Source organism: Theropithecus gelada, chromosome 1 (genome assembly GCF_003255815.1).
Source record: "Theropithecus gelada isolate Dixy chromosome 1, Tgel_1.0, whole genome shotgun sequence".
NCBI lineage: Eukaryota > Metazoa > Chordata > Mammalia > Primates > Cercopithecidae > Theropithecus > Theropithecus gelada.
The window spans coordinates 56,557,560-56,583,822 of record NC_037668.1 but is presented as its reverse complement, the minus strand read 5'-3'; the positions used below and the strand labels follow the sequence as shown (position 1 = coordinate 56,583,822).

The following is a 26,263-nucleotide window of genomic DNA, read 5'->3' as shown; positions in this document are numbered from 1 at the left end:
TGAAACCCCATCTAAAAAAAAAAAAAAAAAAAAAAGCCAGGCGCAGTGGCTCATGCCTGTAATCCCAGCACTTTGGGAGGCCAAGGCGGGCGGATCATGAGGTCAGGAGATCAAGACCATCCTGGCTAACACAGTAAAACCCCGTCTCTACTAAAAATAGAAAAAATTAGCCGGGCGTGGTGGCGGGCGCCTGTAGTACCAGCTACTCGGGAGGCTGAGGCAGGAGAATGGCCTGAACCCGGGAGGCAGAGCTTGCAGTGAGCTGAGATCGTGCCGCTGCACTCCAGCCTGGGCAACAGAGCCAGACTGTCTCAAAAAAAAAAAAAAAAAAAAGAAAAGAAAAAGAAAGAAATGCTCATTACCCTGTTGTAATTTTCAATGAAAGAACTAATTCCTTAGAGGATATATAAGAAAAACAACAGAAATTCAAGAATCTCCTTTATAGGCCAGGCGCGGTGGCTCATGCCTGTAATTCCAGCACTTTGGGAGGCCAAGGCGGGTGGATCACGAGGTCAGGAGATTGAGACCATCCTGGCTAACACAATGAAACCCATCTCTACTAAAAAATACAAAAAATTAGCCAGGTGTGGTGGCAGGCGCCTGTAGTTCCAGTTACTTGGGAGGCTGAGGCAGGAGAATGGCATGAACCTGGGAGGCGGAGCTTGCAGTGAGCCGAGATCATGCCACTGCACTCTAGACTGGGCAACAGAGCAAGACGCCATCTCAAAAAATATATATATACATGTGTATATATATATATGACCAATGTTGAATAAAATGGGAAAATAATCTCACAACTCTTATAGCAGACAGCATGTTGCTGTTTCTGAGTGGAAAACAGTGTGGTTTAATAGAGTTGGATAGATCCTCACATCTTGGCTTTCCAGTTCTGGGACTACAGGGAAATTACTTAATCTCTTTGAGCTTCAACTTTCTCATCTTTAAAATAACAATCCCATACCCACAGGCCTGTTTTTATGATTAAACCATCTTATAGTAACTACTCATTAAATGCTAGGCTCCCCTCTTTCCTTCTTATATCTTTCTTTTTTTCCCCCCCGACAGTTCTTCTGTCATTTTTCTATTATCTCCAATATTTTAAGTCCATTTTGAATTCCCTACTTTTTCATACTCTCTTAGTTCAGAAAATGAAAGAATAGTGCAAATTTGCATCTTGGGACACATGGAAGTTTATACTCTTGGAAAATTAAAGGAACTTTTAGCAATGATGTAGAACTTTCTAACGGTGGGTAAAACAATGGAACCATGAGAGGCAGAGGTAGTCCCAATCATATATTTTTCCAGGTAAGTATGACAGAAACTAAAAAGAATCAGAAGGCGAGATGTTTGCATATCTTCATGTTCACCAACATGCAAAAGCATTAAACCTAAAGTTCCTTCATGCAATGGCATGCAAAACCAAATGCAGCACAGAATGAAGAAAAGGGGATCAGCAAAGAATGCAGAAGGTTCCAGGCAACCAACTGAAATAAGCTTCAAGTTCATACAAACCTCCAACATTAAATTGCTATGTCTGATATAAATGTTTTCACCATCTAGTCTTTCTCTCTTTTTCTGTGAAAATGAAAGGGGGGAAAAACAGAAAAGCATAAAAAATTAAAATGTTGTTCTTGCGGGAAAAAACTGAAAATTGGCAAACCAAAAAATATTTAAAATTAAACATCCACAGCGCAGCATATGCCAACGTGAAATGGTCAGAGTCACAAGGACACACAGAGAACATGATTACCACGAGAAAACGATGACCTTGTTCATGAATGATGAAAGAATGTGATGATGTTATTCAAATAGACAGTGCTCCTGGCTTCATTGGCTTCTTATGTAACAAGCTGGTTTTTTTGTTTGTTTTTGTTTTTGTTTTTGTTTTTTTTTGAGACGGAGTCTCGCTCTGTCGCCCAGGCTGGAGTGCTGTGGCCGGATCTCAGCTCACTGCAAGCTCCGCCTCCCGGGTTCCCGCCATTCTCCTGCCTCAGCCTCCCGAGTAGCTGGGACTACAGGTGCCCGCCACCTCGCCCGGCTAGTTTTTTTTTTTTTTTGTATTTTTTAGTAGAGACGGGGTTTCACCGTGTTAGCCAGGATGGTCTCGATCTCCTGACCTTGTGATCCGCCCGTCTCGGCCTCCCAAAGTGCTGGGATTACAGGCTTGAGCCACCGCACCCGGCATAACAAGCTGTTTTATGTTCATTTTTGAAATTGAACTGTTTGAGGGTTACCTTAAAACATATGACTCTAAAAAACACTGAAACTCCAGGTATCATGGAGTGAAGAAATGCTTTAAAAACATTATTTAGCTTTTGGGATGTATTTTATACTTAGTGACACTGAGTATAATTAGAGATTTTATAATCTCTAATTATAAAATCTAATAAAAAATTAGACCTCTTTTATAAAAAAGATCTAAGAAAGATTATCATTTTATACATGATCAGCCAATAAATATATTCAGTTAACTGATTCAAACTGATTCATCCCACTCTATAGATGAAAAGAATGAGGCACAGAGAAGTCAAACCCAGAGTTATACACAGTACTGGGGCTGCTGCTACAGAGGGTGTTTTTCTGGAGACAGGGTCTTACTCTGTCACCTAGGTGGAATGTAGTGGTGCAGTTGTGGCTCACTGCAGCCTTAACCTCCTGGACTCAAGTGAGCCTCCTGCCTCAGCCTCCCAAGTAGCTGGGACCACAGGAGTGTATCACCATGCCTGGTTAATTAATTTATTTATTTTTTTGAAGTGACGGGGTCTCCCTATGTTGCCCAGGCTGGTCTTGAACTCCTGGACTCAAGGGATCCTCTTGCCTCAACCTCCCAAAGTGCTGGGATTACAGGTGTGAGCCATCACACCCAGCTATGATGGTTTTCATTTTATGATAAATGTGTATAAAATATTATCAATCATTCTAAGAATATGATCATTGTGAAATAGTTCTTATACATTTTTAAATATAAAAGATAGGTTTGACTCTCACTGTTTAATGAAAAGTTTAATGAAACTTTTCAGCATATAGTATAGGATTATGGTTTCTTCAGTTTATGTAAATATATGTGTATAGCTGTCACCCAGGCTGGAGCATGGTGGCATGATCTCAGCTCACTGCAACCTCCACCTCCCAGGTTCAAGCGATTCTCATGCCTCAGCCTCCCAAGTAGCTGGGACTAAAGGCGTGCACCAACACACCTGGCTCATTTTTGTATTTTTAGTAGAGATGTGGTTTCACCACGTTGGCCAGGCTGGTCTCAAACTCCTGACCGCAAGGGATCCTCCTGCCTTGGCCTCCCAAAGTACTGGGATTATAGGCGTGAGCCAATGCGCCTGGCCCATATCCGTTATTTGAAAGTATTAACAACTCCTGATTAAAAGAAATCAATGAAAAGAATGGATCACTGTCTTTTTAATGCATTGTAAGTCAGCATGGGTGAAATGGCAATGTAGTTTTGTGAAAGTGAAAAATGGCTAACCTTCCTCATTCTTATCAGATCTTCAGTTTTTTCTGCAAGCTTCTGTTTTGCCATAATTTAAAAAAGAAAGAAAAATGATAAAATGTTGCTCATTGAAGTTTGTTTGAACCTTCATTTTATAATTTTAAGGAAAAGGGAGTAAGGGAGAAGAAAAAAACTGAGGGGGTGGAGGGAAAGAGGAACAAGTGGCCTATTGGCACAAACCTGTGTTTGGTCACCATTTGAGGTGGGTACTGTCACCTCGATGTGGGTTTTTTCCACCTACATTTAAGAAATAAAGTAGTGAAAACATTTTAGGTTAGTAGGTTTCTATGAATAGTGTTGTTTCCAAATAAGCTGCATCTTTAAGCTGGTTGTGAAATACGCTGATATGTAATCATCATGATGCAGTCTTATGGAGGGTGTTACAGGGAAGGATATTACTCCCAAAAGTCATCTGTGTTTACCATCACATTTTCAAGGCTGAAAAGGTAACATGGATATCCAAATTATCAAAAAAGAAAATTAAGGTAAGTATTCTATTGATGAAGAAAATATATTTTTATACTTATTTATAAAAAAGTATCCACTTAAAAGAATAATTTAGGCTTATTTAATGCAATAGCCATGTTTTTGTTTTGCCTTTAAAAAATGATCTGGAAGTACTTTAAGTAACATTTAAAAACAAATTTACATATGAAGTTATCAACGTATGACATATATGACAGGAAGAAAATCTTTAGTTAAAGCACACATGTAATAAACCACATATGACACCAAACTGGTAAACACAAAGGATTTTGTTAGTTGAACAATATACTTAAGGAGGCACTTCATTCTTCAGTTTATTACACAACAAAACATTACAATAAACCCAATTTAAATTGTAACTGACACATGAAATTACTCCCAGGGCTGGTTATAAACAAGCACATGCAGGATTCAGCTGCAACATTCAACACACTGCAATCTTCTCTAGGAAGGTGGAGCCTATGTGTTTGGTAGAAGGGCAAGATTCATCCTTAGTATTAATGGTAGAAAGAGAATAGCTAAGGTCTCCTGCCTAGCTTTGAAATACCTTTAGTAATGTCATTTTATACATAGAAAATGGAGTAATTATTAAAAAAAAAAAAACAAAAACAGGCTATTAAGAGGGAGCATAATAGAGTGAGCAACGCACAAAGCATTGGATATCTTAAATTAAAAAATTGATTGTTTTTACTAAGGGCTAAATCACTTTGTATCATTAAGTTCTTTACAGAACCTCATCAATCTGTGGTGTTGATATTCTTTTTAATTACACTAAGCAGCATTACTTTGGAATATAATGTCATTGTGCTATTTTCCCTAAACTGAGTCTAAAAAACCTGAGAGAGCTACAAAATTAGTGACACAGTCAAGTGTTAAGTTAAGTATACCCCATTACAGCACTTTAACTACCAGGGGTAATTAACCGTTTTGGGTCATTTCTACTTTAAGTCCCAGCATACTTGTTGTGTGGTCATTAACAAGTTTTTTTTACCCCCCAGAGCTTAAATTTCTTATGGATAAAATTGAGATAATGTCTTCCTAGAATTGTGCATTTAGCAAACAATAATGTTAAATTATTTTACAGGCCGGGAGCGGTGACTCATGCCTGTAATCTCAGCACTTTGGGAGGCCAAGGCGGGTGGATCACGAGGTCAGGAGTTTAAGACCAGCCTGGCCAAGATGGTGAAACCCCGTCTCTACTAAAAATGCAAAACAATTAGCCGGGCGTGGTGGCACGCACCTGTAATCCCAGCTACTCCGGAGGCTGAGGCACAGAATTGCTTAAACCTGGAGGGGCGGAGGTTGCAGTGAACTAATATCGCTCCACTGCACTCCAGCCTGGGCGACAGAACGAGACTCTGTCTTTAAAAAAAAAAAAAAAAAATGTATTTTACAAAGCTTAAATTCCTCATTCAAATGAATAATGACTTCTTTTTGCTTTGGATCTTTATCAATCCAAAGCAGAAAATTGAGAGCCTCTACTTCAGTTTAAGAATTGAGGCAAGCCGGGCACGGTGGCTCAGCCTGTAATCCCAGTACTTTGGGAGGCTGAGGCAGGTGGATCACCTGAGGTCAGGAGTTCGAGACAATCCTGGCCAACATGGTGAAACCTTGTCTCCACTAAAAATATAAAAATTAACTGGGCGTGGTGGCACCTGTAATCCAGCTACTCAGGAGGCTGAGGCAGGAGAATCGCTTGAACCTGGGAGGTGGAGGTTGCAGTGAGCTGAGATCGCACCATTGCACTCCAGCCTGGGTGACAGAGCAAGACTCCATCTCAAAAAAAAGAATTGAGGCCAAGTAGCAACAGTATTTCTGTGTGTGCCCCTACATAGAACATTAAATAGTACCTACTGCCATACTTGCAGAATAGACCTCGTTAAAATGACAAAAAGCCATCTCTATCTCAAACTAATGTCAGATAATGAAATTTACAGTTACAAGGCTACTTTATCACTACTATTGCTTTATAAAATAAATATGGCTTCAGGTAAATGCCATAGTTTTGTTTTGTTTTTTTTGAGACAGAGTCTTGTTCTGTTGCCCAGGCTGGTGTGCAGTGGCGCGATCTCGGCTCACTGCAACCTCTGTCTTCCAGGTTCAAGTGATTCTCCTGCCTCAGCCTCCCAAATAGCTGGGATTACAGGTGTCTGCCAGCATGCCCAGCTAATTTTTGTATTTTCAGTAGAGACGGGGTTTCGCCATGTTGGCCAGGCTGTGATCCACCCGTCTTGGCCTCCCAAATTGCTGGGATTACAGGCGTAAGCCACCGTGCCTGCCACCAGAGTTATTTTCTAACTGCTACATATAAAATCAGCTCAGAGTCACCCTTAATTCTGCCACCACCATTACTATAATAAGTTATCAGAGGTGGTCTTCAGTCTCATTTCAACACAAGTATCTCAAATCATATATTTATGTAGAATTAATTGGCAACAAAGACCCACTATTGGCTGGGAAAGCTTATACCAGGTAGTGATCTCTTTACTCTGCCAAGTTCCCAAGAAAAAAGGGAGCCTATTGTTGAAGATATTTATGTCTATGATACAGGCAAAAAGGAGTAAAAGTAAGTCAGCAGAAAGCCAGAGGAATCTTAGCCACTAGGAAGATTCCCCTAACAATTCCAGTAAGCTAACACTTTTTAGTTAGTATAACAAATGGAGGGATAGTCAAAAGTGCCTGATGAGATATTCTAACATCAAAAACTGAGGAGGTAGTCTAACATTAAACAGGCATTGTTGACACTGAACCTGAAGACCAATGTCATAAATATTTGGCTACGTACAAAAATGTAAACACCTACCATTCACTCAATCTGTTTTTCTCTTTGGACTCAAGGTAGTCCCAAATGGACAGTAAAACCGTATGTCATATTTAACAGTTTGCTTTTTTCTTTATTATTATTTTTTGAGACGGAGTCTTGCTCTGTTACTCAGGCTGTAGTGCAGTGGTGTGATCTGGGCTCACTGCAACCTCTGCCTCCCAGGTTCAGGGAATTCTGCCTCAACCTTCCCAGTAGCTAGGATTACAGGCACCTGCCACCACGCCCAGCTAATTTTTGTATTTTTAGTAGAGATAGGGTTTCACTATTTGAGACAGGGTATCACTTTGTCACCCTGGCTGAAGTGCAGTGGTGCAATCTCGGCTCACTGAAGCCTCCTCAATCTCTCAGGTTCAAGCTATCCTTCTGTCTCAGCCCCCGCAAGGAGCTGGGACTACAGATGTGCGTCACCATACCCAGCTAGTTTTTGTATTTTTTGTAGACATGGGGTTTCGCCATTTTGCCAAAGCTGGTCTTGAACTCCTGGGCTCAAGGGATCTGCCCGCCTTGCTCTCCCAAAGTGCTAGGATTACAGGTGAGAACCTCCAAACCTGGTCTAACAGTTTTTGTTTTGTTTTGTTTTGTTTTGTTTTTAAATACAATCAAAACAGAGTTAGATTGTCCACTGCTCTAGAAATAAACTAGATATTGATCTGGCTCCAAAAGAACAAGGTTAATCCATCTGCCAAAGCGAGGACACTTACTAAGATCTAACTCAGTTTAATTTTTTTTTTTAATTTCTTAACAGACATATAAAAATGTAATTCTCCTTATAAAGACTGCTTCTCATAATTCCTGTTGCCAACAGTAAGACCTATATTTATTTCAATAAATCTGAGCTAGCACTTCGATTCTATCACTGCTTAAATGTGTTTACGAAGCTTAACACATAAAACGTCAGTCTAGTCACCGTCTAGGAAATCTGCTAATTAAATTGGTGATTTTTCAACACAGTGCAGTGACTGTGGATACAACTCAGAACCACAGGCAACTCAGCAGTACAACCTCTCCTACATAATGGATCTTTTCCTTTTTGTAACGCTACTTAAGATTTGAGCAACCACATAGATGTGCTTTATGTAATACCTATTCGTTGGAAACGCTGTGCATACATCCATCTTAGAAAATAAAATTATATTTTAATCACAATAGCAGAGCTTAGTCTTAAAAATCTATGTAGCGATTCCTTCTAGATGAGTAAAAATTATTTTAAAAAGCAGAGGATCAATCATACTGGTGTGTTTTATAAGTTCATTTAGAAAAATAATAGTTGGGTCAAGGAGTGGGTCACCTTATAACTTCTGAGATAGCTTACAGTCTTATTGACATAACTCTATGAAAATATTTTACAGGTTCATGGGACACATCTTCATTTAGAAAGAATGAGGAATAACTTTGTTGAGCCTATGAGAATAAGCAATTGCTTTGAACACGTTCCTGGTCAAATGTTAAGGCTTCTAAATCACAAAGTGAGTTAGCTAGGTATTTGGACTGATGACATACCTTCCATGCTTCTGTGGGCTCTGGCTCAGCTTGCTCAGGTGGCTCGTCTTCCTTTTTCACTTCAGCCTTCACTGTTTCCTTCTGTGCTTTAGGGACCACTGTTTTTTTAGCAGAGGCATCTAGGACGCCACCTTCTGCAACCTGACCCTGAGCAATGGCGGGTGCAGAAGTGGGCCGAGGACTTCGGTCTGCCGAATCGACAGCTGCTGCTATGTGAGAAAGGGAAAAGGGAAGAATAAGTAAAGGCCAGAGCTACTGTATTATTTCAAAGTCACCAGGCAAAATAACTGTGAATCCAGGGCACACACAAACGTTACAGTGTGTAGTGGGCTATCATACAGAGGGTAAAAAATAAATCATTAGTGCTCTGCCAGGGAACTGACAGCAACAAGAAAGTTAAATGTACCATCAGTAGAAAGGCTAAAATGTGTTAATGATCATATTCCATGAATGCTGAATTCAGGGGAGACAAGATCAAAGAAAAGAAATAGAAAATCCATTTATCTTGTAATTTTAGTTTCAAAAACCTGCAATGTTGTCTATGGTGGGGAAAAAAGGGTCAACTAAATGTGATTTCTTCCATGAGGCCTTTTAAAAATAAAGATGTGTTCATTTTTAGGTTATTTCAGGAATCTAAAAATATATTGTAAGAAAAAAGAATTAAGTCTGATTTCTTCTGTAAGCCTCCTTGGAATGATTACAAAATAACTTGATAAATGGCTCTTCTGGTAAGACACAAACTACTTTCTGATGCTTGTAAGGACAAATCTTTGAACCAGATGCTCTCCCTTTTAATAATATATCCTTTGATTAAAATAACACGAACTCAAAATCTTTGTCAGTACTCAAACCTAAACAAAAATATCTTTTGAGTTCTGTCCCACTATCTCTCAGTCTTACCAATTTGTATTATAGCTCTTATTCTCTAATATATTTAGGGCAGTGGTTCTCAACTGGAGTAAATTGTCCCCACAGAATATTTGGCAATGTCTGGAGACATTTTTGGTTGTTGTAACTGAGGAGGGAAGAGAAAGGAGGTACTGGCATCCAGTGCATAGAGGCTGAAGTTACTGAGGTTAAGAAACCTTAATTTAGGGGAAAAGCTATATACACTGTTTTAGAGAGGATAAAATATACAGGCTTATGATAAAATCTTGATCTTTTCTAAGAGCTAATTGTTGTGTTGGAATATTTGGTATCTAAGTTTTAGACAGCTTACTTCAAAACAATCACTCATACCCTTTTTGTGGTTTTTATGTTAATTCTTTCAGGGATATAAAACATTTACACTTTGTAATAAAACTTCACTTATCTGACAGTATCTAGGAATAAAAGTGTTTTTCGACATTGTGTTTCTGATAACATATTGTTATCCTCTTTTGTACTAAGACTTTTTTTTTTTTTAGACAGAGGCTCTGTCGCCTAGGCTGGAGTGCAATGGCACGATCTCTGCTCACTGCAATCTCTGCCTCTCAGGTTCAAGCGATTCTCCTGCCTCAGCCTCCCCAGTAGCTGGGACTACAGGCGTGTGCCACCATGCCCAGTTAATTTTTTGTATCTTTAGTAGAGACGGGGTCTCACCATGTTGGCCAGGCTTGTCTCGAACTCCTGACCTCAACTGATCTGCCTGCCTTGGCCTCCCAAAGTGCTGGGATTACAGGCGTGAGCCACCGCGCCCGGCCAAGACTTTTATATTTTAATCAATTTGCATGGAAATCAGTAATTTTTATTATATACTTTCCTGCATTCTTAAACTGACTATAACTGAACATAATTCATCCTGAAATTTTTAGATTTATAAATTGTAAGGATCAGATAAAGGAATTCCATAAATCTGAACAGATAAAAACTTTAAATTCTCAATTACTTCATACAACAATATCAAGAAAGAAATGCTTGGCCAGGTGCGGTGGCTCACACCTGTAATCCCAGCACTTTGGGAGGCCAAGGTGGGCGGATCACCTGAGGTGGGGAGTTCGAGACCAGCCTGGTCAACGTGGTGAAATGTCATCTCTACTAAAAGTACAAAAATTAGCCAAGCGTGGTGGTGGGTGCCTGTAGTACCAGCTACTAGGGAGGCTGAGGCAGGAGAATGGCCTGAACCCAGGAGGCAGAGCTTGCGTGAGCTGAGATAGTGCCACTGCACTCCAGCCTGGGCAACAGGGCCAGACTCTGTCTCAAAAAAAAAAAAAGAAAAAGAAAAAGAAAGAAATGCTCATTACCCTATAGTAATCTCCAATGAAAGAACTAATTCCTTAGAGAATATATCAGAAAAACAGCAGAAATTCAAGAATCCCCTTTATTGGCCAGGTGCTATGGCTCATGCCTGTAATCCCAGCACTTTGGGAGGCCAAGGCAGGTGGATCACAAGATCAGGAGATTGAGACCATCCTAGCTAACACAGTGAAACCCATCTCTACTAAAAAATACAAAAAATTAGCCAGGCGTGGTTGTGGGCGCCTGTAGTTCGAGTTACTTGGGAGGCTGAGGCAGGAGAATGGCTTGCATCCAGGAGGCGGAGCTTGCAGTGAGCCGAGATTGCACCACTGCACTCCAGCCTGGGCAACAGAGCGAGACTCTGTCTCCAAAAAAAAAAACAAAAACAAAACCTCTCCTTTATCTTTCCATGAAAAATCTGTGGCCTCTTGCACAGATTGCTACTACTGGGTTAGTACTAATAACTCTGGATTAGCACAGAGCTACTACTAATGGGTGCTTTAAGCAGTCACTGCAAGAATGGCAGATGGCAGACCAAACCTGACAACACAGGGGAATGTGACAAAATATTTTGCTCACAGTTGTGTTTAAGTATCATTATACATGTGTATTCACACCTCCTCTCAAAGAATTAATTCAACTATGCCTGGCATCACAGAAACATAGCCCATGCTTTCACCATGTGTTATTTTGCCACTTGTCTTTGGTTTCAATCCAGTACTAATATTGCAGAGCCAAATGATTTATGTCTTTAGCATTCCTAGCCTTGGCAATCTGTACTGTATGTGGAAAAGAAGGTATTAGTGTGGAAACTGACAGAAACACAGTTCAGAGATTGGAAAAATAATAACATTACAATAAAAAGCCCTGGCTGTGAAAGGCTGCATGGAACAGAGGCAAAAGCCAAATTATGAGTCTTAGGCCCAGACTCAGTCACACACAGTAGTGTGACCTAAGGCATGGAGCTTAATCTTACAAGCTTTAGTTTAATCATATGTAAAATATGGAAGATGTTAACTCTATAATATCATGGTAGTGATCGTGGCTTTTTTAAACAGTTTTGAGACATAATTCACATACCATACAGTTCACTCATTTAAAATATATAATTCAATGCTTTTTAGTATATTTATAGTGTTGGGGGTAGTGATTGCTTTTTAAGATGTGTGGGTCTTCAGTTTTATTAATTCAGCTATTAATATTTACAACATTTTGGGGCATATATAGACAATACATAACTTAAAAATCCAGTATCTCCCATATCTGAAGGTCTACACAAAGAAAAACGCTGATGGTGACCCACTAACTTCAATACTATATTGCTCTTGGTTGACAATAGAAACTTAGTTACATACTAGAGCAGTAAAGAATAAAATTCAAACCATCAGACTGAGTAAAGGCAAACAACTTCTACTTCTAGCTGTTATTTACTAGCACAATTTCTGCTAGTGTGCAGTAGGGTGGTTCTTTTATCAGAGGACCACATAAATCATTTGTAGATCTTGAAAAACAAAAAAATCGGATGATGCGTGAGATAAGTTATCCGCCCACTCTAGTGAGATGAGCTATCCAAGAGTGAGGCTTGGGCATGTGTTTTGTTTCAAAGCTCCAAAGGTGACAAGGATGTACACCCCTGGAAAGATTCACTTAATCACAGCTCACCGAATGGATGAACTACCTGGTTGTGTGGCCCTTTCTTTTGTGCTCCAGTTTCCTCATGAGTAAAACCGTAATTCCTAAATGCTTTTTCTTATTTCCTAAGTAGCTAGTATTAAAAAGGAATACATGGAAATGCTTTGAAAAGCAAAAAGTACAAGAAAAATATAATCTTTGTCATCATTATTAGCTACCCTTGCAACTTACTACTCTATCATAAAACTGGGATCAGAACCAGTTTTGGTATTCCAGCTGGTGAGGCAGATGCTCTGAGGACCAGACATAACAGAAGAGAAAGGAAATGCTCATTTTTATCATTAAAATGAGAGCCGTTATAAAGCAATTCTTGTAAAAGTTTCCCTGATACATCATCTCTAGCTTACAGAGTTATATTAATTTTTTGAAAAGGGAGGGGTGACTCAACGGGAAAAAGTATCTTTTAAGGAGCACGGAGAAGTATCTAAGGAAAGGAGGGAAAAATAGTTCCACAGACATGTTTCCAGTTTTTATACCAAAGCACAAAGAGAAAAAGACATTTAAAAACAGAACTACAAAAAAAATATTGTCCTATTCGTTTATATGCACTTCAGATACTTAAAAGATATGCAAAATGCTTAGAACAGTGCCTGGAACATACTAAGTGCTCAACCAATATTGACTATTAACTTTTATTCTACCCTTTCTTAAAAAAAAAAGTAATCACGGTGAAGAGTAAAAAGCATGGGCCTAGGAGAATGGTCCTGGATTCCCTCCTAATTCTTTCCAACTAGCTATGTGACCTTAGGCAAGTCACTTACATTCTAAGGTTAAGTTGTAAGAAATAATGAACATTGGCTGGGTGCCGGTGGCTCACGCCTGTAATCCCAGCACTTTGGGAGGCCGAGGCGGGTGGATCCCGAGGTCGAGATTGAGACCATCCTGGCCAACACTGTGAAACCCCATCTCTATTGAAAAACAAACAAACAAACAAAACACACACACACACACACACACACACACAAATTAGCTGGGCGTAGTGGCGTGCACCTGTAGTCCCAGCTACTCAGGAGGCTGAGGCAGGAGAATCGCTTGAACCCGGGAGGCAGAGGTTGCAGTGAGCCAAGATCGCAACACTGCACTCCAGCCTGGGTGACAGTGCGAGACTCCGTCTCAAAAACAAAACAAAACAAAACAAAAATAAAAATAAAAAAAGAAATAATGAACATTAATGAGTATCTAGTTCAAGAAATTATTTTTAAAAAAGCTCAATAAAAGTGTAAAGAAAATAAAGATAATAAAGATATGAGCTGACATGAGTTAAAGTATATATAATAGGAAAAAAACAACAAAACCAAAAGTTGGTTCTTTGAAAAAATTAAGAAGATTACTTTGTACCCCATAAATATATACAATTATAAATTGTCATCCCGGCTTGGTGGCTCACGCCCACAATCCCAGAACTTTTGGAGGCCGAAGTAGGCAGATCACTTGAGGTCAGGAGGTAGAGACCAGCCTGACCAACATGGTGAAACCCCGTCTCTACTAAAAATGCAAAACTTAGCTGGGCATGGTGGCGCACACCTGTAATCCCAGCTACTTGGGAGGCTGAGGTGGGAGAATTGCTTGAACTTGGGAGGCAGAAGTTGCAGTGAGCTGAGATCGCACCATTGCATTCCAGTCTGGGCAACAAGAGTAAAACTCCATCTCACAAATAAATAAGTAAATAATAAATATATAGTCAATTTACAATTTAAGAAAGAAAAGATTAATAAAGTCAATATATCTCTAGCAAGCCTATTTGAAACAAAAAGGGTACAACTTACCAATATCACGAATGCAAAAAGTGGACCCTGCTATAGTTCTTACAGGTATTAAAAAGATACCCAGCCTTATGTAAATATATTTGGAAATTTGGATAAAATGCACATTGCCTAGAAAAACACAACTAGGCCAGGTGCAATGACTCACACCTATAATCCCAGCACTTTGAGAGGCCTAGGTGAGAGGACTGCTTGAGCCCAGGTGTTCAAGATCAGCCTGGGCAACACAGTAAGACCTTGTCTCTATAAAAATTAAAAAATTAGTGGGGTGTGGTAGCGTGTACTTGTGGTACCAGCTACTCAGGATGCTGAGGTGGGAGGATCATTTGGGCCTGGGAGGTCAAGGCTACAGCAAGCTATGATGGCGTTACTGTACTCCAGCCTGAGAGAGCTAAGACTGTTTCTCCAAAAAAAAAAAAAAAAAAAAGAAAGAAAGAAAGAAAGAAAAAAGAAACACAGTTTATCAAAACTGAAACAAGAACTAGAACATTTTAATAGTCCCTTATCTAATAAAGACACTGAATCTGTAAGTAAAGAACCTCCCACAGTGAGATCTCTAGGACCAGATATGGCTTCAAAGGCGAACTCTTCTAAATGGTAACAAAGAAATGACAACAGTCTTCAACAAACTCTTCCAGAGAACAGAAAAAGAAGGAATTCTTTTCAATTTATTTTATGAGACCAGCATAAATTTGAAGCTAAAGCCTGACCACAACATGACAAAAAAGGAAAAACCCCAAAATGATAAAAAAAGAAAAGTGTATTATGACCAATTTGAGCTTACTCCAAAAATTCTTAGGTGGTTTAAAAATTGAAAGTAAAAATAATCCACCACATAAAAAGGAGAACAATCATTTTATGATATCAACAGATGAAGTAAAAAGCATTTGATAAAAGTAACACTAATTCACAATTGAAACATGTAGGAAACTAGAATGAAAACTTCTTTATATGATAAAGAAAATACCATATAAGGAAGCTTGATGAAATACTGAAGCTTTAGCCCTAAAATTGGGAAAGATGACAGTTATTAACGCTTGTATTCAGCATTACATTGGATGTTTTAGCCAGCAACAAAGCAATTAAAGAAATTAAAAGTGCGAGATGGAAAGGAAGAAATACAACAATCATTATTTTCAGTTGATGTTGGGTACACAATAATGTATACCCCAAATAACCCACAGATAAACCATTAAAATTAATGATAAATTTTTTAGTAAGATTACTGAGTATAAGGTCAAACTAGAAAAATCTATTGTATTTCTATGTACCAAAACAACAAAAATAACAAATTTAAGATACCATTTATTTGTTTTATTTTATTTTAGAGACAGGGTCTCCCTCTGTTGCCCCAGCTGCAGTGCAGTGGCACAGAAACGGCTCACTGCAGCCTTAACCTCCTAGGCTGAAGTGATCCTCCTCCCTCAGCCTTCCATGTAGTTGGGACCACAGGTGTGCACCACTATGCTCAGCTAATTTTTTTTTAAGACACAGCATCTTGCTATGGTGTCCAGGCTGGTCTTGAACTCTCAGGCTTAAGTGATCCTCCTACCTTGGCCTCCCAATCTCATGCTGGGATTATAGGCATGAGGCACTGCAACCAGCAAAAACCAAAAGATATCATTTAAGATAGCAAAAGATGGCTGGGTGTGGTGGCTCACTCTTGTAATCCTAGCACTTTGGGAAGCCAAGGTGGGAGGATCGCCTGAGCCTGGGAGTTTGAGACCAGCCTGGGCAACATGGCAGGACCCTGTTTCTAAAAAAAAAAAAATAAATAAATAAATAAAATAATTAGCTAGGCATGGTGGCGTGCACCTGTAGTCCTAGCTACTTGGGAGGCTGAGGTGGGAGGATCACCTGAGCCTGGGAGACCGAGACTGCAGTGACTCATGATTGCTCCATCGCACTCCAGCCTGGATGACAGAGACCCTGTCTAATAATATTAATATAAAATAGCAAACGACATCAAATCTCTAAGAATAAATCTAATATAAGATGCACAAGTTACCTACACCAAAAATCACAAAACATTATTGAGAGAAATTAAAGGAAACCCAAACAAAAGGAGGGTTATAGCATGTTTGTGAATCAGAAGATTCAATATTATAATAGTATCAATTCTCTCCAAACTGATTCATATAATCAACTAAATCTCAATAAAACTATTAAGACTTTTTTAGTGGAAATTGAAAATCTGATTCCACAATATGTAAGATAATGCTAAGGGCTAAAAATAGCCAAGATAATCTTAGAGAATATTGTTAGAGAACTTAGATAACACTTATAAAAGCTAGAATAATTAAGATAGTGTGGTATTGACACAAGGATAGACAACGATGAATACAAGAGGTTAGAGAGACCAGAAATGAACTCCCAAATTTATGATCACCTGATTTATAACAAAGGTGACACTGGAATACAGTGGGGACAGAATGATATTTTATTTTACTTTACTGTTATTTTTGAGACGGAGTCTCACTCTGTCATCCAGGCTGGTGTGCAGGTGTGATCTCAGCTCACTGCAACTTCTGCCTCCTGCGGTCAAGCGATTCTCCTGCCTCAGCCTCCTGAGTAGCTGGGAGTACAGGCACATGCCACCATGCCCAGCTAATTGGCTAATATTTTTGTATTTTTAGTAGAGACAGAGTTTCAACATGTCGGCCTGGCTGGTCTCGAACTCCTGACCTCAAATGATCCACCCACCTCAGCCTCCCAAAGTGCTGGGATTACAGGCGTGAGCTACCACACCCAGCCAATATTTATTTATTAAATACAATGTAGCAAGAACTGTGGTAATTACCAGGACAAGTTAACACCATGCATCTTAAAAAAATTTCCGGAATATAAATGTAATAAGGCAGTCAAGATGTGATTTCTGTACAGCTTTCTAACTTGTTCAAGGTACCAAAGCTCATTAACACTTGACTCTGGTTATCTTTGCTATCAGGAAAAGGCAATACATCAGGCATAGTATCTATATAACCATGAAACTCCATTTAGCAGGAAAAGCCATGGAACATGCTATCAGACAGACCTGGATTTTTGTCATAGCTTGCAACTTACTGTCTGTGAGATGCTGAACAAGTCACTTAAACTTCCCAACCTCAGTTTTCTCACCTGAAAAATGAGGATAAAAAGATAATTCCCCATACCTAAGCTAAACTGGACGTAAGGTGATTTACTGGACAAGGAGGGAGTTGCCTGATAGTGTTATCTGAATATGGCAAAGACATGAAGATTAAATGATTATGCCTCAAACTTAACTTATCCACAATAGAAGTTTTTATTTTCCATATCCCCAGCTCTGCTACTCTCCCAGATTTTCTCATTCTACTAAATGATTAAGCCAAGCAATAAAACTTAAGTTTCTTTTCCTTATCATCTCCAATACTTAATTTATCAGCAATTCAGTCAGCCCTATCTCCAAATGTATCCCTGACTACTTTTCCCTGTCTTTGTTGCCAACACTCAAGTCCAAGCTGTCCCAGACTCTGCAACAGCCTTCGCCCTGCTTCTTTCACTGACACTTCAATGCACTTTTCAGCTGTCAGCGATCTTTTAAAAATGGGATTCAGATTACATCACTCTCTCTAATAGCTTCCCAGTGCAAATGAAATAAAATCTACTCTTTACTGTGGCCCACAAGGCCCTATACAATCTGGCTCCCACCTACTTCTCTGACCTCTTTTATTTTGTACTCCTCACCCCTTCATTTTCTGGAATCTAGACCTATGTTGTCTGATATGAGAGCTATACGTCACATGTGGCTATTTAAATTGGAATTAAAATTCTGTTCCTCAGTTACATAGCCACATTTCAAGTTCTTAGTGGACAGAAACATATATCTATTGGCTACTGAACTGGATATCACAAAATGAAAGATTTCTATCAGCACGGAAAGGTCCATGGGACAGCACTGCTCTAGACACACGGCAAGCTCATTCCTACCTTTAGGACTTCGTACTCGCTACTCCCTCTTCTGCAAGGCTCTTCCCCTAGATTTTGAGATGGCTGGCTCCTTCACATAATTCAGGTCTCAGCTCAAATGAAGCTCCTCAGAGAAGCCTTCTAAATTAGATTGGACCATCCAATCTGAAATACTCCTTAATCTCCCCCTTCCCCAGATAGTCTATATCCCTTATCCTGTTTTATTTTCTCCACAGCATTCATCACCATCTGAAATTATTTTGTTTTATTCTTCTCTGTTTCCAGTGACAGAATGTAAGCTCCATGAAGGCAGAGACAATGTTTGTGTGCTCACAGCTGTGTCTCTAGTGACTGGAATACCACCTGGCCCACAGGAAAAATTGTTGAACAAAGTAATAAATATGTACCTGAAAGAACATGAGTTTTAGAGTTAAATCAACCTGAATTCCACTCTTAGCACTTCCATTTATCAGATGTTATGTCTCAAGAAAAGTTATTTAATCTTCAAGCCTAGTTCATAGTGTTTTCATGAAGATTAAGACAAAGCACACAACATGACTTGTATTGTTACTATTAAAAACAGCCCCTCAGGAGAGTAGAAAAACACCCAAAAAAAAAAAAAAAAAAAAAAGGTGGGGGGTGTCATGTCTGTAATCTCAGGACTTTGGGAGGCTGAGGCAGGCAGATTACTTGAGGCCAGGAGTTCAAGATTAGCCTGGTCAACATGGTGAAACTTCATCTCTACTAAAAATACAAAAATTAGCCAGGTGTGGTGGCACATGCCTGTAATCCCAGCAACTTGGGAGGCTGAGGCATGAGAATCACTTGAATCCTACAGGCAGAGGTTGCAGTGAGCTGAGATTGTGCCACTGCACTGCAGCTTGGGCGACAGAGTGAGGCTCTGTCTCAAACAAAACAAAACAAAACATGACTCACAGCATGGAAGCACAAAAGTCCTATTGCTTAGGTGATCTTTTTTCCAAATGTGGCTGACCCCTTCCCGATTCCTCTAAATTAAGGATATAGGCTCTCATAATGCCTTGTTTCTTTCACTCTGATGAATATTATAATATCCTCCATTAGGTTAAGAATCCAATGAGGGCAGGGACTCACACCTAGCACATTACCTAGCACAAGAGATGACTAAACTATGAAACCAAGAGGAACATTGTAAAAAGGATCTTTTTACATTCTATTAAAAAATTTCCTCACATCATGGAAAGAAATACTTGCTCAATTAGTAGGGAATTTCCAAATGGTGACTACGGCTGCTGTATAATGGTCTACATACCTCATGAGAGAGTCTGCATACATCACAAACCAGAATATAGTAGCATGGTTCCAGATGATACAAATGTTACAGCCAGAAAAACAGTATCTTAATGATAGCTAACATTTTGTGGGGGGGAACTTATTAAGTGCCAGCCATTGTGCTAAGTACCATACATATGCCACCTCATTTATTCCTCATGAAAACTCTGAGGTAGTATGATACTATCATCATCTCCATTTTACAAATGAGAAAACTGAGGCACAGAGAAATAAAGTAATTTGCCTAGGAACATACCTCATAAATGCTAGGGTTGATACTGGAATCAGGTCTGTCTGATTCCAGAACCCAAATCCTTAACCTCTACACTATATATGCACATAACAACATGTACCTTGCTTTTACAGTAGCTAGCATAGGGTTGCACACTGGTAACAAATAATAAAGGTAATCAATAATACCCTATTTGGGTTATTGCCTTCTGAACTTATATCTTTTATTTATTTTATTTTATTTTGAGACAGAGTCTCACTCTGTCGCCTAGGCTGGAGTACAGTGGTGCCATCTCAGCTCACTGCAACCTCCGCCTCCCAGGTTTAAACAATTCTCGTGCCTCAGCCTCCCAAGTAGCTGGGATTACAGGCGTGTGCCATCACGCCCAATTAATTTTTATACTTTTAGTAGAGGCAGAGTTGCACTGTACTGGCTAGGCTGGTCTTGAACTCCTGACCTCAAGTGATCAGCCTGCCTCAGCCTCCCAAAGTGCTGGGATTACAGGCATGGGCCACCATACCCAGCCCTTCTGAATTTTCATTTATTCATTTATTTATTTATGAGACAGTCTCTGTCTCCCAGGCTGGAGTCCAGTTGCACAATCTTGGCTCACTGCAACCTCCACCTCCCGGGTTTAAGCAATTCTCATGCCTCAGCCTCCTGTGTAGCTGGGATTACAGGAGTGTGCCACCATGCCTGGCTGATTTTTGTATTTTTATTAGAGACGGGGTTTCACCATGTTGGCCAGGCTGATCTCGAACTCCTGGCCTCATGTGATCCATCCACCTTGGCCTCCCAAAGTGCTGCGATTATAGGTGTGAGCCACTGCACCCAGCCTGAATTTTTATTTATTAGCCACTCTTTTCTTAGTGACATAAAGAACTGAATGTAGCTTATTACCTCATTTCAGTAATGGTCTCAAATGCTAACTTAGAAGATCCTCCCACAATATATCAATTCAGACGGACCTTCTGTCAGTATATACAATCATGAAATTTGTGTATTTCCTCCCTATTTTATTTAAACAACATTTGGCGACTCCAACAATAGGATATTGGAGTTTCCTATCCATAATTGCCACGTGACAAACTTCTTTTTAAATTATTCTTGTATGGCTGGGCACAGTGGCTCACACCTGTAATCTCAGCACTTTGGGAGGCCGAGGTGGGTAGATGACCTGAGGTCAGGAGTTTGAGACTAGCCTGGTGAACATCGTGAAACCTCATCTCTACTAAAAATACAAAAATTAGCCAGGAATGGTGGCACGTGCCTGTAATCACAGCTACTCGGGAGGCTGAGGCAGGAGAACCACTTGAACCTCGGTAGGCAGAGGTTGCAGTGAGCCGAGGCTGCGTCACTGCACTCCAGCCTGGGCCACAGAGTGGGACTCCATCTCAAAAAAAAAAAAAAATTAAAAAAAAAAAAAGATTGTTGTAGTAAGGCAGACCCTTTTCCTCTTTTCTACTATAGAAAATAGCTATTATTTATTTATTTTTTTTTTAGAGACAGTGTCTCACTTTATGGCCTAGGCTAGAGTATAGAGGTGCAATCATAGGTCACTGTAGCCTCCACCTCCTGGGCTCAAGCTATCCTCCTGCCTCAGCCTCCTGTGTTACCAGGACCACAGAAAAATATAATAGCTATTTTTAAACGCTAAGAGGGCTTCAGTTCAGCATACTACATTAGATTTTTACTCTGTGGTAAAGATTCTGATAGATGTAGATTTATAATTCTAATTCTGGTAGTGTTTGATCTACCGCTACCTAGCAGTGGAACCATGATCTAGTTACTACTCTCTGAATCTCTATTTTCCTTTCCTTAAGATGGTTCTATTAAGATTAGACAATTAGTAAGATCCCTTTCATTTCACTACTGAGCTTCTTTTTTTTTTGAGACGGAGTCCCACTCTGTCAGCCAGGCTGGAGTCCAACGGCGTGATCTCGGCTCACTGCAACCTCCACCTCCTGGGTTCAAGCAATTCTCCTGCCTCTGCGTCCTGAGTAGCTGGGACTACAGGCATACGCCACCACGCCCAGCTAATTTTTTTCAATAGTAGAGACGGGGTTTCGCTGTGTTGCCCAGGCTGGTCTCAAACTCCTGAGCTTAGGCAATCCACCCACCCTGGCCTCCCAAAGTGCTAGGATTACAGGTGTGAGCCACCGCACCAGGCCCAACCCTGAGCTTCTTTAATTTGGTTCTCTTATAGACAACTGTACTTCCTTTATCTTTCCAAATGAATTATGATCACAAGAAATAATTAATATTCAATACAAACCTCCATCGAGGCTCCGGGAAGCCCGTTTACTTGCTGTACGCTCAAAGTGTGGGGCAGGCCTGTCAATTAGAGCACTAGCTTGCCTGGTCTGAGCTTGAGTCCGGCCACTGTATCGAAATTTGGATCCTAGCGCAAGAAATTTGCTTTTGGGAATGGTGTCTGTAGATGTCAATCTGGGGGGAAAATCATAATAGTCATATTATTATATATTCATCTTATTCTAAAACTGTAAAATTAAAAACAAAATCAATAATAAAAAAGTTTCAACAATTCTTAGGGTTTCCATATAGTTACTAAGAAATTTTCAATCAAGTAATCATTATTTTGGCTTCTTTGTCATTTCTCAAAGCAACCAGTATAATTTAGTTGGGACCTACATTAATAATATCATTTATATCTCTATAGAAAGGGCCTTACAGTTTTCAAAACGTTTTTACAGCACTGCAGTATTTTTACTATATCCTTGTAATGTTTTCACTATTTTATAGATAAAGGAAACTGAACCTCAAAAAAGAAGTTACTTGTTTAAGGTCACACGGCTGTTAGGATATTAGGCAGAAACAAAGTCCAAGCCCAGAGTTCTTTTTCCACTCTACTAGAATGACAGTTTTGTCAAATGCACTCCAAACTCAATTAATGCCTGGTAATCTATTTAAGAGGTTATTTGGTGTATTTTTACACTCACTTAGGAACCCCATCTTTTTCCTATATGGTACTCTATGTACTCTTTGTACCATACTGAATTAAACAATCTATTTCTATGCTGGTCTTCCCTATAAGACTGAATTCTCTAGGAGTGAAGAACAAACACCATGGCTTATTCATCTTTGTGTTTTTGCTTCTGGCATTGTGCCTGGCATAAATATGATACCCAATAAATGTTTGTTGAATAAATACATAAATTCCTAGATCAAATACTAACAAAAAGAGAGTACTTTTCCCTTTGAGGTAATTAATTTCAATTCAGCAAACATACACTTTCTTTTATGTAAGGGAGCATTACATTTTAAGGTATCCTCTTATTTTGATACAATGGATTTAAATATACCATCCTACAAATAAGTATACTGGCTGCAGTTGAAATCTATACCACAGGTATTAAACATTCAAAAATCACTATTTTTTACTCCTCCTTGCTCTTTTTTAAAAAATTCTACTTTTGTGGTTTGATTTTAAAGAAGGAGGGATGATAAAAGCACAAACAAATGTGTTAATGCCAATAATTAAGATTCTTTAATTGGGTATAAAATGTACCCTGTTTCATTTTGAAATAAATGAAATATTAATTTCCTTGAATTTTCTTCTTGTTGACTGTGCTATAGTGCTATTATATGAAAATATAAATAGAAGGAAAATACATCAGGATTATCTCTCTCTCTTTAAGAATCAAGTTTATTTATGAATGAAATGACATGAGGCCTGGGATTTGCTTCAAAATAATCTTGGAAGTAGGGGGAAGGAATGGGTAGGGATACAGATGAAACAAGATTGGCTTTGGGGTGATACTTATTGAAGCTGGGTGATAAACACAAGGGGATTTTATTGTACTGTTGCTACAGATGAAATTTCCCATAATAAAGAAATGTTCTTAAAAAGGCAAACTGGGCTGGGCGCAGTGGCTCACGCCTGTAATCCCAGCACTATGAGAGGCCAACACAAGTGGATCACCTAAGGTCAGGAGTTCGAGACCAGCCTGGTCAACATGGTGAAATCCAGTCTCTACTAAAAATTTAAAAATTAGCCAGGCATGGTGGTGTGCACCTGTAGTCACAGCTACTTGAGAGGCTGAGGCATCATGCCACTGCACTCCAGCCTGGGCAACAGAGTGAGATTCTTGTCTCATAAAAAAAAAAAAAAAAGGCAAACTGATAAATAACTAGCTAACTCTCCTTTCAACACAAGTAATTACTTGTCTAGGATCTATCTTCTCTACTAGATTGGGTTCCATCAGGAGAGAGATTAGAATTATCTTGTGGTATATTCCCAGTGCCTAGCATGGTGCATACAAGAAGGGTAAGCACACAGAAAATGCTTGGTAGATGAATTCAAGGGGTTAATAATATGGCCTCTTGGCACGGTGGCTCACTCCTATAATCCCAGCACTCTGGGAGGCCGAGGTGAGCAGATCACTTGAGGTCAGGAGTTTGAGACCAGCCTGGCCAATGTAGCGAAACTCCATCTCTACTAAAAATATAAAAAACAGCCACACGTGGTCATGGGCATCTGTAATCCCACCTACTTGGGAGGCTGAGGCAGGAGAATCACTGGAACCCAGGAGCAGTGAGCCAGGATCACAGACTGCACTCCAGACTGGCAACAAAGCAAGACTCCATCACAAACAAACAGCAGAGGAAATACTTTCTTCTGTCTTCTGATTATCTGGTACTATTGGGCTTCAAATATGGTTCTATGTGCTCCCTTTCTAGGTTTCATTAGAGCTAAGCTAACAATCAGCTTCAAGGTTGGCCAGCGCAGTGACTCTGGCCTATAATCCCAGCACTTTGGGTGGCCGAGGTGGGTGGATCATGAGGTCAGCAGATCGAGACCATCCTGGTTAACACAGTGAAACCCCGTCTCTACTAAAAATACAAAAACAAAAATTAGCTAGGCATGGTGGTGTGCACCTGTAATCCCAGCTGCTCAGGAGGCTGAAGCAGGAGAATTGCTTGAACCCAGGAGTCGGAGGTTGCAGTGAGCTGAGATTTGCCACTGCACTCCAGTCTGGGCAACAGAGCGAGACTCCATCTCAAAAAAAAAAAAAAAAAATCAGCTTCACATCTTTAACCTTATAGTATAAAAGCCCCACAAAAATTAGTTAAGCATTGCTTACAGAAATTCCATGTGGAAAAAAAATAAACAAAAACAAAACAAAACAAAAAAATAAAAATAAAAATTCTGGTCGGGCACGGTGGCTCATGCCTATAATCCCAGCACATTGGGAGGCCAAGGTGAGTGGATCACCTGAGGTCAGGAGTTTGAGACCAGCCTGACCAACATAGTGAAACTCCGTCTCTATTAAAAATAAAAAAAATTAGCTGAGCATGGTGGTAGGCATCTGTAATCCTAGCTACTTGGAAGGCTGAGGCAGGAGAATTGCTTGAACTTGGGAGGTGGAGCTTGCAGTGAGCCGAGATCGCACCACTGCACTCCAGCCTGGGCAACAAGAGTGAAATTCTGTCTCAAAAAAAAAAAAAAAAATTCCATGTGGAAGTAAGTGAAGGTAACTCCCCTTAATTGGACTGACTTTAGTTACAATTAGTGCAATCCCAGAGTCCCTAGTAAATACAGGTTCCCATTCCTTACTCCTCTCTTCCTTCTACCACACACAGACAGGTGCTTTGGAAATGTTGAGGCATACTTTTCAACTCAAAGGGAGAGAAATGGATTCATTTTGTCTTGCTTAAGATGATCTCACCTGAGCTAAATAAAACAGTGCCAGTCATACAATGAAAGGAATTTTAATAGCAGGCTTAAAATAGAAACGTTATAAATAATTTATCCTTGAAAAATACTTAAGTGAGAATAATACCTGAAAAACGTGTGATGTTCTACACAGACCTTCCATAATTTCTTAGCTGCTCGGTAACTGGGAAGTTTGAATCCAATGGTACTTTCATATTGTTCTTGCTACAAAAACACAAATAAACATGGGACATGAAGTATTACGTGTGATAAAGTACCAGATTACAGTGATACAGTACCAGAGAAATATGGTGCCACAGAAAGAGGCCACTGTTACCAATTTAAGGACATAAAATGTCATTTGAAATTTTTTCCTACTTATTGAAAGAAATTCACTCACTGAGGGTGGCTTTTTCCAAAGTAAGAAAGCCAGGGAATGCATCTCATATAATTTACGCTTTTTTTTTTTTTTTTTCCAGAAAACACACACACATTCACTATACATTTTTCTGAGACACAATTAAGTTACCTTTTGATTGTCCAGACACTACTTTTCCTTAGTCACTATCTGCATTTGGGACACTATTCAATGAACAGGGAATGGGATATTGACCAAGTCCTCCAATCAATCAATATTACTATGCAATAGAAATTAGTAATAGGAGCTAAAGATTTTATTTCAAGCCAGATTTTTAAATCCAGTTTTAAAATTGACAAATAAAAATTGTACATACTTATCATCTACAACATGTTGTTTTGAAATATGTATACATGCCAGGCGTGGTGGCTCACGCCTGTAATCCCAGCACTTTGGGAGGCTGAGGTGGGCAGATCACAAGGTCAGGAGTTCAAGACCAGCCCGACCAACATGGTGAAACCTCGTCTCTACTAAAAATACAAAAAAAATTAGCCGGGCATGGTGGCACGCACCTGTAATCCCAGCTACTCAGGAAGCTGAGGTAGGAGAATCACTTGAACCCAGGAGGTGGAGGTTGCAGTGAGCTGAGATCGCACCACTGTACTCCAGCCTGGGTGACACAGTGAGACTTCATCTCAAACAAACAAACAAACAAACAAAAAACCCCAAGAAATATGTATACATTGTGAAATGGCTAAATTGAGCTGATTAACA

At 39.6% G+C, this 26,263-nt stretch overlaps 2 protein-coding genes across 7 annotated transcripts in view; both read right to left on the bottom strand.

The window, feature by feature from the left end:
- Window positions 1-26,263, bottom strand: part of EPB41 (erythrocyte membrane protein band 4.1) — a 230,952-nt gene that overhangs the window by 58,497 nt on the left and 146,192 nt on the right. For 2 of the 6 annotated variants that reach the window (XM_025364785.1, XM_025364907.1), the window contains 5 exons: window positions 25,259-25,356; window positions 21,730-21,902; window positions 8,313-8,521; window positions 3,683-3,739; window positions 1,513-1,575 (listed from right to left, as the gene is read on the bottom strand). In XM_025364785.1, the coding sequence (XP_025220570.1) occupies window positions 1,513-1,575; window positions 3,683-3,739; window positions 8,313-8,521; window positions 21,730-21,902; window positions 25,259-25,356 (600 nt within the window). Of the gene's footprint in view, window positions 1-1,512; window positions 1,576-3,478; window positions 3,521-3,682; window positions 3,740-8,312; window positions 8,522-21,729; window positions 21,903-25,258; window positions 25,357-26,263 lie in introns of all 6 variants that reach the window. The other 4 variants (XM_025364833.1, XM_025364997.1, XM_025364715.1 and 1 more) reach the window with 4 other exon arrangements.
- LOC112611351 (actin, cytoplasmic 1) overlaps window positions 24,775-26,263 on the bottom strand; it is a 39,703-nt gene continuing 38,214 nt past the window's right edge. Inside the window, exon 3 of the mRNA XM_025365098.1 lies at window positions 24,775-24,786. The gene's annotated coding sequence lies outside the window, so the exon portion shown is untranslated. The remainder of the gene's footprint in view (window positions 24,787-26,263) is intronic.